General features: G+C 57.0%; 2 protein-coding genes across 4 annotated transcripts in view; one reads left to right on the top strand and one right to left on the bottom strand.

The window, feature by feature from the left end:
* AKNA (AT-hook transcription factor) overlaps positions 1-8,195 on the top strand; it is a 42,845-nt gene extending 34,650 nt beyond the window's left edge. For all 3 annotated transcript variants that reach the window (XM_028161391.2, XM_054727438.1, XM_054727439.1), the window contains 5 exons: positions 113-259; positions 2,858-2,953; positions 4,567-4,692; positions 4,961-5,156; positions 7,636-8,195. In XM_028161391.2, coding sequence (XP_028017192.2) covers positions 113-259; positions 2,858-2,953; positions 4,567-4,692; positions 4,961-5,156; positions 7,636-7,909 — 839 coding nt within the window. In that variant the 3' untranslated portion in view covers positions 7,910-8,195. The remainder of the gene's footprint in view (positions 1-112; positions 260-2,857; positions 2,954-4,566; positions 4,693-4,960; positions 5,157-7,635) is intronic.
* A 1,280-nt stretch (positions 8,196-9,475) lies between these two features.
* Positions 9,476-12,162, bottom strand: LOC129151685 (alpha-1-acid glycoprotein-like). Its single transcript, XM_054727472.1, has 6 exons — positions 12,052-12,162; positions 11,522-11,664; positions 11,207-11,277; positions 10,098-10,205; positions 9,826-9,929; positions 9,476-9,562 (listed from the first exon to the last, which is right to left on the bottom strand). The coding sequence occupies exons 1-6, from the start codon at positions 12,160-12,162 to the stop codon at positions 9,476-9,478; spliced, it is 624 nt and encodes a 207-aa protein (XP_054583447.1).
* Between the last annotated feature and the right edge of the window lie 314 nt (positions 12,163-12,476).

The raw sequence follows: 12,476 nt of genomic DNA on the forward strand, positions 1-12,476 counted from the left end.
GGGCACCAAGGCAGGGGTCCGAATGTGTTTGCTGTCATTACTAAGGGTGGATGTGGATGAGCTGCATGAGCCCGACGGCCTGTCCCCTCTGACGCCCCTCTTCCCACCCTAGGTTCCGAATCTGAGCCAGCCTCCCCCCGGCTGTCCTCTCAGAAGGGCAGGACCACCAAGGACAGCCCCCGGGCAGCTCGGGACAAAACGAGAGGAATGCGCAGCACCGGGCGGCCAGACAGGGTCACCTTCCGGGGTCAATATACAGGTGAGCAGAAGGGAGGGCGGAGGGGTCATGGCCCCCAGGAAGGTCTCCTCTGCCATTTAGCCGTTCAAATATTACACGTCTATGAGTCCTGTGATACAGGAAACTTCAGGGAGCACCGCCTCTGGATCTCAGTGCATTTGTCCACCCGTTCATTCAGCAGATAGTTTCCGTTGCCTCCCCTTTGCCTGGGCCCATGCTTGGATCCGGGGAAGCCCTTTCAGCCGGTCCATGGTAAAGAGGTTTATGAGGCGCCTGCTGTTTGCAGGACCTGAATCGTTTGCTCCAGGCGGACCTTCAGATCTGACTCCCCAGGGGCCTCTCCTCTTACGAGCTAGGCACCCGGCACCTAGTAATGCTTGAGGTGACACATGGTAGGAGTTCAAAGTGCTTAACATGAGAACAAATATGGATAGGGCGCCAGCCTTCATGAATCTGACTGCCCGTGGAGAAGACACTGACAAACAAGCATTTACAGCAAGTGTGTTGACGGTTATGGTGAGTGGGTGAGTGATAGGCATGGCTCTCACCCTCACCTCCCTGGGAGGGAGAGGGGTGAACCTCAGACCCATATGCTGGATGCTGGGGACAAGGCAGGAAACAGGGGACATGTGCCCTGCCCCAGTGGAGTGGACAGAGGCCAAGGAGGTAGAAGTGAGAGCAGCCGTGAGTCCAGGGGACCCCCGTGTGACACCCCATACAGCAGAGGAGAGAAGGAGGAGTAATCAGGCAACATTCAGAAGATCTTATTTGAGACTCCAAGATGGACAGGGCCGGGGATGGGTCAGGATCTGAGAGTCTGACCCACGTTCCAATAACAGCGAGTCCTTTGTATCTGCCAGGCGCCGGGCAGCCTGCCTCCTGGATAGGGTCCCATTCAGTCCTCCCAACAAGCCATTCACAAGCTGTTAGTACTCTAGGGTGGGTCTGGGATTAGCTACACCTGCTCCCCGAGCTGCATGACCCCCATGCATAAGCCATTTGCATCCCAGCCAGCCACTCGGGTCTGGGGAGAGTGACAACGCTCTTTGTCACTGCTTGTCATGTCTGCCTGGCTTGCTATCAGATCCTACTGAGCCTGGGTTACTTCATTGCTTCTGTATATTGAGAACTAGGCAGGTGGTACCTAAGTAGGATCTGAGATGAAATGAATCTGAGAGTTCACGATAATCAGAAAGACCAATGTGTCTTTATGTACATGTGTATACACACACACACACACACACACACACACACACATCCTATCTAATAAAGAGGGAATATGCTAATTGGCCCTCACGCCATCGCAAAGATGGTGGCACCCACAGCCAATAAGGAGGGAATATGCTGATTGACTGTCCCAAGCTCAAAGATGGCGGTGCCCACAGCCAATAAGGAGGGAATATGCTAATTGACTGCCACGCCCTCAAAGATGGCGGTGCCCACAGCCACAAGATGGCTGGCAGGGAGGGCAGTTGTGGACGATCAGGCCTGCAGGGGAGGGCAGTTAGGGGTGACCAGGATAGCGGGGAGGGCAGTTGGGGGGGGGGACCAGGCCTGCAGGGGAGAGCAGTTAGGGGTGACCAGGCTGGCAGGGGAGGATAGTTAGGGGTGACCGGGCTTGCAGGGGAGGGCAGTTGGGGGCGACTGGACCAGCAGGGGAGGGCTGCTGGGGGCAATGGGGCTGGCAGGGGAGCAGTTAGGTGTCAATCAGGCTGGCAGGGGAGTGGTTAGGGGGTGATCAGGCTGGCAGGCAGAAGCGGTTAGGGGCAATCAGGCAGGCAGGCAGGTGAGCGGTTGGGAGCCAGCAGTCCCGGATTGTGAGAGCAATGAACGACTGCGGGTAATCGGACATCCCCCAAGGGTTCCCAGATTGGAGAGGGTACAGCCTGGGCTGAGGGACACCACCCCACCCCCCCAGTGCATGAATTTTGTGCACTGACCACTCAGTGTACTTATGTATAAGGAAAAGTTTGCAAATCTTTATATGTCAAGGGACCAGGAGATAGTGGCCCCCAGCCTCTGGCTAGTAAGCACTCTGCTTCTCTCTAACTACCCACAATGCAGTTCTTATACATGAAAAAACCTTATTTTAAAATCTCAACTCCGTGGTCAGTCTACACTGAGTGGCCAGATTATTATGCATTCAGAGATCATAATAATCTGGTCACTCAATTGTGTGTGTGTGTGTGTGTGTGTGTGTGTGTGTGTGTATATAAATACTAGAGGCCTGGTGCACAAAATTCGTGCACTGGCCGGGGGGAGTCCCACAGTTGCTTTGCTTGCCAGCTATAAGCCTGGCTTCTGACTGAGCGGTGCTCCCCCTGTGGGACCACACTGACCACCAGCCAGCAGCTCCTGCATTGAATGTCTGCCCCCTCAGTGCATGTCATAGCAAGCATTTGAGCAGCCTTAGCATATCATTAGCATATTACGCTTTGATTGGTTGAATGGACGACTGGACACTTAGCATATTAGGCTTTTATTATATAGGATATGTATTTATGCACATATATCATGTGTGTCCACACAATACAGAGACAGAGAGGTCATTATACTAAACCCCCTTAAATCTGCAGCCATGTGGAGAGCTGACACCAACTGTTCTGTGTTCGCCCCCAGGCCAGGAATACCATGTTCTGCCCCCCAAGATTGTCCCAAGAGGCAATAGCACAGTCTCCTGTCCTCACTGCCAGCCTGTGAGGACCCAGGACACAGGTAAGGGATGAAGCGGCCAGGGCACAGAGAGGAGGGTAATGTCGGGCCAGATGTGGGCCTGCCTTCAGCTTAGAGGCAGGTCAAAGGTACAGACCAGGAAATCGTATTGTCCTGGGATTCTCAGGTGTCCCAGGGTGTCCTGCCCTCACACCTGTTGCTCCAGGTGCTAAGGCCTAAAGCCACCCTCCTTGACCTTGACATGGAGAAACCATGGACATGATTTAAGCAGTTCCTGAAGAGTCCTACTAGGAGGGTGCGGCCAGCAAGGGGACTGAGAGCAGCGATTCCATCCTCTCTCCCCTCCCCGCTCCCTCCACTCCCATTCTTTGCCCCAAACCCAACAGGAAAGAGTCATGGGGGGAGCAGTGGCCTGAGAATATGGACATTGGGTTCTAGTCCCAGCTCTCCCCACTGACTTGCTGTGTGACTTAGGCAAGTTCCTTAACTTCTCTGGGCTTCAGGTTCCACATCCATAATGAAAGAGTTGGAATATGGGCTCTGGGGCCTTTCAAGCAATGATGTTGAAAGAGTTGGAGATGGTCTCTGGGGCCTTTCAAGCAATGATGCTGATAATGATAATGATAATGATAATGATGGAGCTGACATTTATTAATACCCTTCTGTATACAGGGCATCATGCTAAGGGTTTTACAAACATTAATCCTCCCAATTCTATGAAGTATGTTTTGCCTGCTTTGTTATTATGGCCATTTTATGAGTAGGGAAGCTCAGAGAGGTCAAGGAACTTGCCCAGGGGCATATAGCTTTCAAGTGGTAGAGCTGGGATTTGAACTCAGGTCCTTGTGACTCCAGAGCCCTAGCACTCTACTATGCCCTTCTTCCTTTGTTGGAATTCCAATAGTCCTCTCAATTCGCTGGTTGGTTCATTCATTCATTCATTCATTCACTAACCACCTTCCAATGCTGGGCCCTGAGCCCTGTCCCCAAGGAACTCTAGACAATGACACAGTGGTGTGGTCAGAGCTGGGGAGGGGCAGCTCAGGGTGGCTGAGGAGCACGTAACTCAGCCCGGTGTGTGGGAGGGTTTCCCAGAGGGAGCGATGGCGGAGCTGAGGCCTGAAGAACAAGTGGACCGGCCCTGGAACTGAGCCAGAGGGGGCATCGAGGATTTACCTGGGAGAGAACAAGGTGCCCACTCTCCTGCTACCTGGGCAAGTTTGGGCCTCCGCTGACCCTCTGGTGCCCGGGACCATGGTGGGCCCCTCCCACATGGAGGAGGGGCCTGTCTCACTGTGGAGGAAGGACCACAAGCACTGGCTGCAGTCAAGAGATCTGGGCTTGGGGTCAGAGAGAGGACCACCGCTTTGAGACCTTGGAGAATTCTTCAAACTCTCAGAGCCTCAGCGTTCCCATCTGTAAAGTGGGAGTGACGGCAGCAGCTAGCCCAGTGGCTTGTTGGACTTGATAAAATAATGCATGAAGGCCCTGAGCTCATTCAATGTGGCCTCTCACTGTCATGGTTGCCATCAGTATTGTCTCCTCTGCACGGTTCCTGAGGGAAGCTCAGTGCTTTGGGGGGTCTGCTTAGGAAGCTCCAGGCCTGATGCCTCAGACATAATCCCCTAACCCCACATCTCTTTCTGGTTTTCCAGGTGGTGCTGTCGCCAGGGACCCACTGGGACCATCTCCCACTGATGCCCCGCGATGTCCCCTGTGTGGTCGAACTGGGTCCCCTGGGTCCCCCGCAGAGGGTGACGGCCCAGACCCAGCCACCTCAGGTAGGGACAGATGTTCAGTCTCTCCCCTCAGCTCTGCCAGTGGGGGCTTGGGGCCCGTGTGGGGTGTGCAGGGCTGCTGCTCCCCCCCTCCACACCCCTCCCTTGTTCTGGAGCACACTGGGCAGAGGGTTCGCCTCCCAAATCCCGGCACTCCCAGCACAGCCAGCCCCGTGTCCAGCTTGCACAGGGCAGGGCCTGGGCGGACCCTCTGTTCTCTGCTAGATCTTCCAGGTGGTCATACTGTCTCTCTGGTGTCCTTACCTGGCAGGAGCAGGAAAGTCCACAAGGAGAAACGCCCCTTCCGCTTGCAGCCCCAAGCAGAGGAGCAAGCGGGTGGGGTCCCCGGCCCGGACCCCGCCGCCCCCAGGACTGTGGTATCTGGCTGCTGCGCCTTCGGGACCAGCCCCTCCTGCGTTTGCCTACGTCTCCTCGGTTCCCGTGATGCCTTACCCGCCTGCCACTGTGTAAGAACCCCCTTCCCACCCTCCCGGCCTCTCCTCTGAATTGCTTAACAACTAGCCTGGGGTCTTTGTCAGGCAGCTGAGCACCTGGGCGTGTGTACCCCTTTGTCTTCTCCTGCGGGTACGGGTACAATGTGCCCAGCTCACGGGAGCAGAGGCACAGGGCACCATCGAGCCCCAGCCCCCATGAGGCTCCGGCTACCTTGTCACTTACAGTGGAGTCTGGGCAAGTGGTTCAGGAACCTTCCTCTCTGGCAGCTATGAGAGGCCGTGCTGCGTGCTCAGGCCTCGGGCACAGGTGGAGACCCTGCCTGTGCTCCCACTCACTGGGCAGGAACGGTTTCACCTGGACTTTGGTGGCCCCGCAGAAACTCCGAGTGCCCGCTGTCACCTGGGGGTGTCTACTTCTGCGGCCGTTCCCTGTCCTTCCAGGCTCACACCTGTGGACAGAACTAACCAGCGTGCTGTCCCCAGGCGTGGATGGGCCAGGGGGGAGGAGAAAGTCCCCGGGCTCAGGGCACGACTGCATAGCCATGTTATGGTTTGGCCAGGTCACTGTTCCCCTGTGACATGGGCTGTGGTGAGGATTAAGTGAACTAATAAATGTATGAACATCCATACTGCATAGAGGGTGCCAGGAACCATAGTGCTTCTAACTCTGCTGGGACTTGGGCTGATGGGGCCCTAAATGTTCTCCAGCTGCAAGACTGAGCATGCTCAGAGGCTGAGAGGCCTGTGTGCCCTTTAGAAAGCTGCATGTGCCTCTGCTGCCCCCTGGTGGCCCACTGACTTATAGCGCCTGCTTGCTAGAAGGGTTGGTTGGGTTTTTTATTGGTGGCTTCTGCCCTGGGGGATGTTTTGGGTAACTCTCAGGCCAAGCTGGTCCCAACTTCTCAGAAAGTAGGGGTGTGTGGGCATGGAGTAATGAACCCAGATGGTCTCTGAGGGAGAAAATTGGATTCAAGAAGCCTGTTTATTGGTCACTGGGTTCAGGTGACATGTATCAGCATCTAGTGGGTGCTGATTAGCCCTGGATGTGAATCCAGGACTGGCCCCTCAGCTCTGGGACCCTGAGCCTCAGGAGCCGACATTTACAGAGCACTTGCCTTGGCTAGGCAGCTCACAGAGCTGTTTACCTGAATTTTCCTATTGGACCTGCCCAGGGAGGTAGTTTACGTGACGAAACGAAGCTTTAAAAAGGTGAAGTGGCCTGGCCAGCATTCTGTGGCTGGACAAGCGGATTGAGATTTGGAGCAGCCCCCCGGCATCACATAGCTTCTCTGAGCTTCGTTTGCTCATCCTATCTAATAAAGAGGGAATATGCCAATTGAACCTCACACTGTCGCACAGATGGCGGGGCCCACAACCAATAAGGAAGGGATATGCTAATTGCTGTCACGCCCTCAAAGATGGCGACACCCACAGCCACAAGATGGCCTGCAGGGTAGAGCAGTTGTGGGCAACCAGGCCAGCAGGGGAGGGCAGTTGGGAGTAACCAGGCCTGTAGGTGAGGGCAGTTGGGGGTGACCAGGCTGGCAGGGGAGGGCAGTTGGGGGGTGACCTGGCTGGCAGGGGAGGGCAGTTGGGGGCGACCTGGCCGGAGGGGAGGGCAGTTGGGAGCAATAGGGCAGGCAGGGGAGGGCAGTTGGGGGTGTCCTGGTCGGAGGGGAGGGCAGTTGGAAGCAATCGGGCAGGCAAGGGAGGGCAGTTGAGGGTTACCGGGCCGTTAGATGAGGGCAGTTAGGGGCAATTGGGCAGGCAAGGAGGGCAGTTGGGGGTGAGCGAGATAGCTGGCAAAAGCGGTTAGGGCAATAAGGCAGGCAGGCAGGCAAGCGGTTGGGATCCAGCAGTCCTGGATTATGAGGATGTCCGACTGTTGGTAGTTGGACATCCTCTGAGGGGTCCCAGATTGGAGAGGGTGCCGGCTGGGCTGAAGGACACCCCCACCCCCAGTGCACAAATCCTGTGCACTGGGACTCTTGTCTGTGAAATAAGCATCACAGGCCTGAGCAGTGAATGAGCTAGTGCTGATAAAGCACCTATTCCAAGCCTGGCACCTGGGTCCCGAGGATGAGGATCCGGTCCCTGCAGGGCACTGGTTAACCGTTAGGGCAACTGTCAGACCGTTCCCAGAGTGCCGGCACCGCTTTACAGCAGAGTGTGCGGGAGCCAGTGTCCCCACACCCTCGCCAGCACTTATCCTGTCTTTTTGACGTTAGCCGTCCACATGAGCGTGAACTGGACAAAGTGGCACCTCACGTGCCTTTGATTGGCATCTCCCTGATGGCTAATGATTGCGGGCATTCACTCCACAGCACAGGGGCTGCCTCTGTTGTTCCCATTGTAGAGGTGAAGAAACTGAGACCTTGATCGTAGGGGCCAGCGGCTTAGCTGGGGCTCAGAATGGGGTTGGTTACAACCCGGCGCTCCTTGGCTGCACCCAGCCTTCTCTGGAGTTAATGGCCAACTTCCCTCTCCTCAGGTTCTACGCGCCTCGAGGAGGACCTACCTCAGCCCCCTCCACCCCCTCAGCCCGACCAGCTGGCGAGTGGCCCCCCGCAGCCTCCTCCCGGGCAGCTGGAGGACACCGGCGCTGCATCCAGCTGGACCTGGAGGACCTGGAGGAGCTCAACAAGGCCCTGAGCCGAGCCGTCCAGGCGGCCGAGAGCGTCCGCTCCACCACCAAGCACATGAGCCGCTCCCTGTCGGCCGACCTGCGCCAGGCCCACAGCCTGCGGGGCTCCTGCCTCTTCTGATGGCTCTGGGGCTCAGAGACAGATGGCGGAAGGTGGGCGTGCAGCCTGCTGCCGTCTCCCCGAAGGCCCTGCGGACCCCTCACGAGGGGTTCTCCCTCCAGCACAGGCCCCGCTGCTCAGGCTCGGTGTTGGCAAAACGGGAGAGCTCTGCTCATCAGGAGAGGTCACCTCCCAGGGCACCAGCCCCCGAAGGAGGTGCCGGGACCAAGGCCGGGACCAAGGCCACAGGCAGTCTCTGGGCGTCTCCTGCACGTGTCCACCTCCAGCTAATAATATGTACTTTCTATCCGGGTGGACAGTTCTTAAACGGAGGCGTGTTCCTGGCCTTGCATCCTCCTCAGGAAGCCAGATAAGAAGGGGTGGGGCCAGGGGCTCTGGCACAAGCCTGGCCACTGGCCTGTGACCTGCCGCTTGGCAGTAGGCATCTCTGGAAAGACAAGGCAGGTGGTGGGACACTGGGACCATTGGAATATCTTGGGGTGCCGCCCCCCAGGATGACCTGCGTCCACCTCCTCTGTGATTGGAGCAGCCTTTCCCATGGGCCTGCTGGGATGGAGACCCCCCAGGAAGCCGTCCTCCATGGCCCCCTCTGTACCTCATCTCGAGCCCCCGCTCTGTCCTGGGTATCCGTGTGGAATTGGGCCAGTGGCCAGCTACCTGCCAGGCCGTGGCCTATGGCCCTGCACCAGGCCGTGTCCTATCCCCCCACCCCGTAGTGGCGTGTACCTCAGCTTCTCTGGAATGTGTGTGCATGAGTGATATTTGTATATTTGGGGCATTGGAAAATTCTATTTTTGCTATGAGGCAAATGAAGAAGAATGAATATTGATCATAAAAAAGAAAGAAAAACCAAAAAACCCCAAACCATTCCTAGTTTCTGGTGTTTGTGGTGCATGTCAATTGACTTGTGGTTTCTAAAGTCAGTCAGGTGGGGTGGAAGGTTGATGCAGCCATCCCCCTTCCCCACTCGTGGGCCTGTTGGGGGCACATTCCCACTCTTCCTGCCTCCCTCTGTGCTTCTGTGCCTCCAACTTTCCCCTGTCTCTGCCCTGGCCCTGGCCCTGGCTCTGGCCCGGGTGCTCACCTCCCAGATGGCCAGGGTGATGTTTGCCCTAAGGTCCTTCAGGCCTGGCACCGTGCCGTGTGCCTGAGTCCTCTCCACCTAATCCACCTGAACTCCCGCTTTGGGTCCTCTGCCTTATGTTCCTCAAACGCGTCCTCTCAGACCCTTGGCTTGCAGCGGGAACAGCAGGTGTTACCGAGCTCCTAAGCTTTCTGGGCTGGTTGAGATGCCCCTTCCAGGAAGCCTTCCCAGATTCCCCCTGCAGAAGGAACCTCCTCGTGCTGGGCTCCCACACCACGTGCCATCGTCCATCCTGGCGTGTGTGCTGGGGGTTACAGCAGGGGCACCGGCTTCAACATGAATGAATGAGTGAATGAATGAGTGAGCAAATGGCAACCTGCCTATTCCAAATGCAGACACTTTATTGATGCAACTGGGGGAAAGAACTGAGGCACAAAGGGAGAGTGGGGGTCTTAGGATGGGCCCCCAAAGTCCCCGAGGTCCTAATCCAACGCTGTGCCTGTCTCGGACCTCTCCTTTTCCTTCCTCCTCTCCTTGTCGTGCTGCTTCTCCAGCGGCAGGCACAGGTTCTACAGGACAGCGGGAGAAGAAAGCACAGTGACGGGGGAGGGCAGGGACTCCTGGGGGAAGGTGGAGTGCGCTCTGGACTGGGCACCAGGCCCCATGGGCCTCTGGGAAGCTCAGTGGTCCCCGCAGTGAGATGGGCACAGAAAAGCAGGCTCTCCTGCCTTGGTGTGCAGCCCTGGATGGGAGATGGCCCTCTCTGGGCCTCTGGGCTGCCCAAAGCAGGAGCGCCCTCTGGTGGGCACCACCTAGTCCTGCTGGCCCTCACCTTTTTCTCATCGCTGTACATGACTTCCGACTTGTCCATGCCCATGCACGTGAGGTAGTCATAGAACTGTTCCATTTGCTCCGGGGTCACCTCTGGCTTGTCAGCTGCAGGAGGGAGCAAGGGGACAGGTGAGCATATCAGTGTGTGTTTGTGTGTGGGCGGGGGGGTTGGGGTGGGGCTGGGTAGAGGCCAGGGAGGTCTGGAGGTCTAGGGGCCCAGGCCTAGGAGCAGGTGGCCCTGGGGGAAGCCTGGTGGGAGTTTGGGGTGCTTACCAAAGAAGGACAGCCCCATGTTCTGCTTGTCTTCTGGGAAAGAAGCGAGCATGAAGGTCTTGGGGTCCTTGGGGAGCAGCAGTTGGCCATAATGTTCTGTGCCATTCTCTGGAAGAGAGAGCGTCTGGGTGAGACCATGGAGATGGTACAGTGGGTCCCTCCTCACAGGTGAGGCAACCTGGGGGTGCCCAGGCCCACACAGCCAATGGGTGAGGGCCAGGGGTTCACCTGGGCCATGTGTCCCTCACTCCTACTGGGCACCAGGCCCTGTGCCCAATGGATGTGGCATCAGAGGAGCCTCGTGTGAACTGTGGCTGTCAGGGCCTGTCTCCCCATTTTACAGATGAGGAAATGAGGTTCAGGGAGGAGCCTCAGGTGTTCAGTTCCATTGGCATCTGTGTGTTCCTGCTCTGTGCCTTCTCTGCAGTGATGGCGGGGACATGGGTGGGCTGCCACCCTTAGGGCCCAGAGGACAAAGAGTGGTTGAGCCCTAGCCGGTTTGGCTAAGTGGATAGAGCATGGGCCCAGGGACTGAAGGGTCCAGGGTTGGATTCCAGCCAAGGGCATGTACCTCAGTTGCTGGATCGCTCCCCGGCCCTGGTGTGGGAGGCAACCAATCATGTGTCTCTCATATTGAATTTTCCTTTCTGTGTCTCCCCTCCTTTTCACTCTCTAAAAACCAATGGGAAAATATGCTCAGGCGAGGATTAACAAAACACAAAAACAAAAGGAGTGGTTGAGAGGCAGGACTGGAACCAACCTGGGGTTGAGTGTAGGTCTGACTGCAAGATGAGAGAGAGAGACAAGAGGGCACCTGTCTCTCCATGTCCTGAGCTGATCACTGGGATGCCCTCCTTGGGTGGTTTATGAGTATTAATGTGGGTTAATTCACACGAAGCCCTTCAAACTGCACCTGGCACGTAGTAAGAGCTCAGAGATGTTGGCAGCTATGACTGACTGCTTCAGTTTGCAGGCAGCTGGCCCATGGAGATGTAAGAAGTGGGCATCTCCCGGGCTCTCTGTGCCCAAAGCCCCCAGGTCCCCTCCTTTGGGCTGGCCCACCCACCATCTCCTCATCCCTCACAGCAACCCTTCCCCTGAGAGCTCACCATTTTTGGTCAGGGTCGCATTTTCTCGATGGACCCTCATGTTGGTGGAGTTATAGATGCACTTGCCCTCACTCAAGCAAGAGAAGAGGAGAGAAAAACAGTAAGTTAGTCAAGGAGAAGTGGACTGTCACAATCTTGGAGGGGTGAGTCAGGTGGCAATTAGAGTCAGCCCTGCCCCCATTCCCTGGATGAGAAGACTGAGGCCAGGCAGGGGCAGTGGTTTGCTTCAGGGGTTTGGGCAGCTAGGAGCAGGGGCCAGAAGCTGGGCTGAGGCTGGAGCTGAGATGGTATCCGAGGGACTTGTGGGGGGCTTACACAGTCATGTACTCTCTGAGCAGTATTGTGTCCTCCGTGTGGTTGGGGGTGAAGTAAAAGAAGGATGCATGGATTTTGCTAGCTTCCTTCTTGTACTCCGGGAAGCGGTAAGCCGAGGCGATATAAAACCACTTGCCAGAGATCTGAGGAGAAGCAGGGGCAGGTGATGGAGACTGAGAACTTAGTCCTGGATAGTCAGCTGGGAGGAGACTCCAGCAGATCTTTCCACTTTGCAAATCAGGAGACAGAGGCCCAGGGGAGGGGTGGGGCCTGCAGGAGCTCACTCTGGGAATCAGCCATCGCTCTCCCTCCCTCCACCTCCTCCCTGCCTCCTGCGGCCCCTCCCCCAGTGCAGCTTGTCCTGCTGAGGGACTTTGCAAGGAGGCTCTGAGCTTGGAGGCAGAGGAAGGCTGCTGGAGGCTGGCCTGGTTCTCACCTAGCGCCCAGGAGAGGCTGACCGCGAGCCAGCAGGGGAAGGGGGGTCCAGAGAGGGAGCTTGCTCCCAGGGCGCTCAGGGCCCAGGCACCCACCTGGTCCAGGGAGGCATTGGTGATTGGCACGGAGAAATTGGGACACGCCGGGCTCTGTGCGTCCAGCAGGGGAAGAAGGCTCAAGACCGCAAGGGCCCAGGGCAGCGCCATGGCCAGAGGAGGATGCTGCTGGCGTCGGAGGTACTGGTGACTGAGGGGTGCGGTGACCTTTATAGTAATGAGCGGTGGGCAGGGCCCTGGGGACCCGCTGTGACACAATCAGGTGAGCTTTTGGGAAATGCCATGCGCAGAACCTTCCCTCCTCTCTCAAAAGTCAGCCCAGGTAAAGCCTTCAACCTCGGGTCTTCTTTGGGTCACTGACCTTGAGACCAGGGCCCAATGGTCGGGCTTTTCAAAGCCAAGGTGGAAACGGCTGGAGTGATATTGGTGATAATAGAGGGACAAGTGCTCAGGGTTCCATCACC

Source organism: Eptesicus fuscus, chromosome 15, assembly GCF_027574615.1.
Source record: "Eptesicus fuscus isolate TK198812 chromosome 15, DD_ASM_mEF_20220401, whole genome shotgun sequence".
Lineage (NCBI taxonomy): Eukaryota > Metazoa > Chordata > Mammalia > Chiroptera > Vespertilionidae > Eptesicus > Eptesicus fuscus.

Bases quoted from the DNA above. Each gene is read 5' to 3' on its own strand.
- LOC129151685 (XM_054727472.1), bottom strand. From the start codon at position 12,162: ATGGCGCTGCCCTGGGCCCTTGCGGTCTTGAGCCTTCTTCCCCTGCTG. The intron at 11,278-11,521 runs GTAAGCCCCCCA...CTCTTGCTTGAG, and splicing joins CTCAGAGAGTACATGACTGT to TGAGGGCAAGTGCATCTATA. The intron at 9,930-10,097 runs GTAAGCACCCCA...TCCCTCCTGCAG, and splicing joins CATGGGGCTGTCCTTCTTTG to CTGACAAGCCAGAGGTGACC.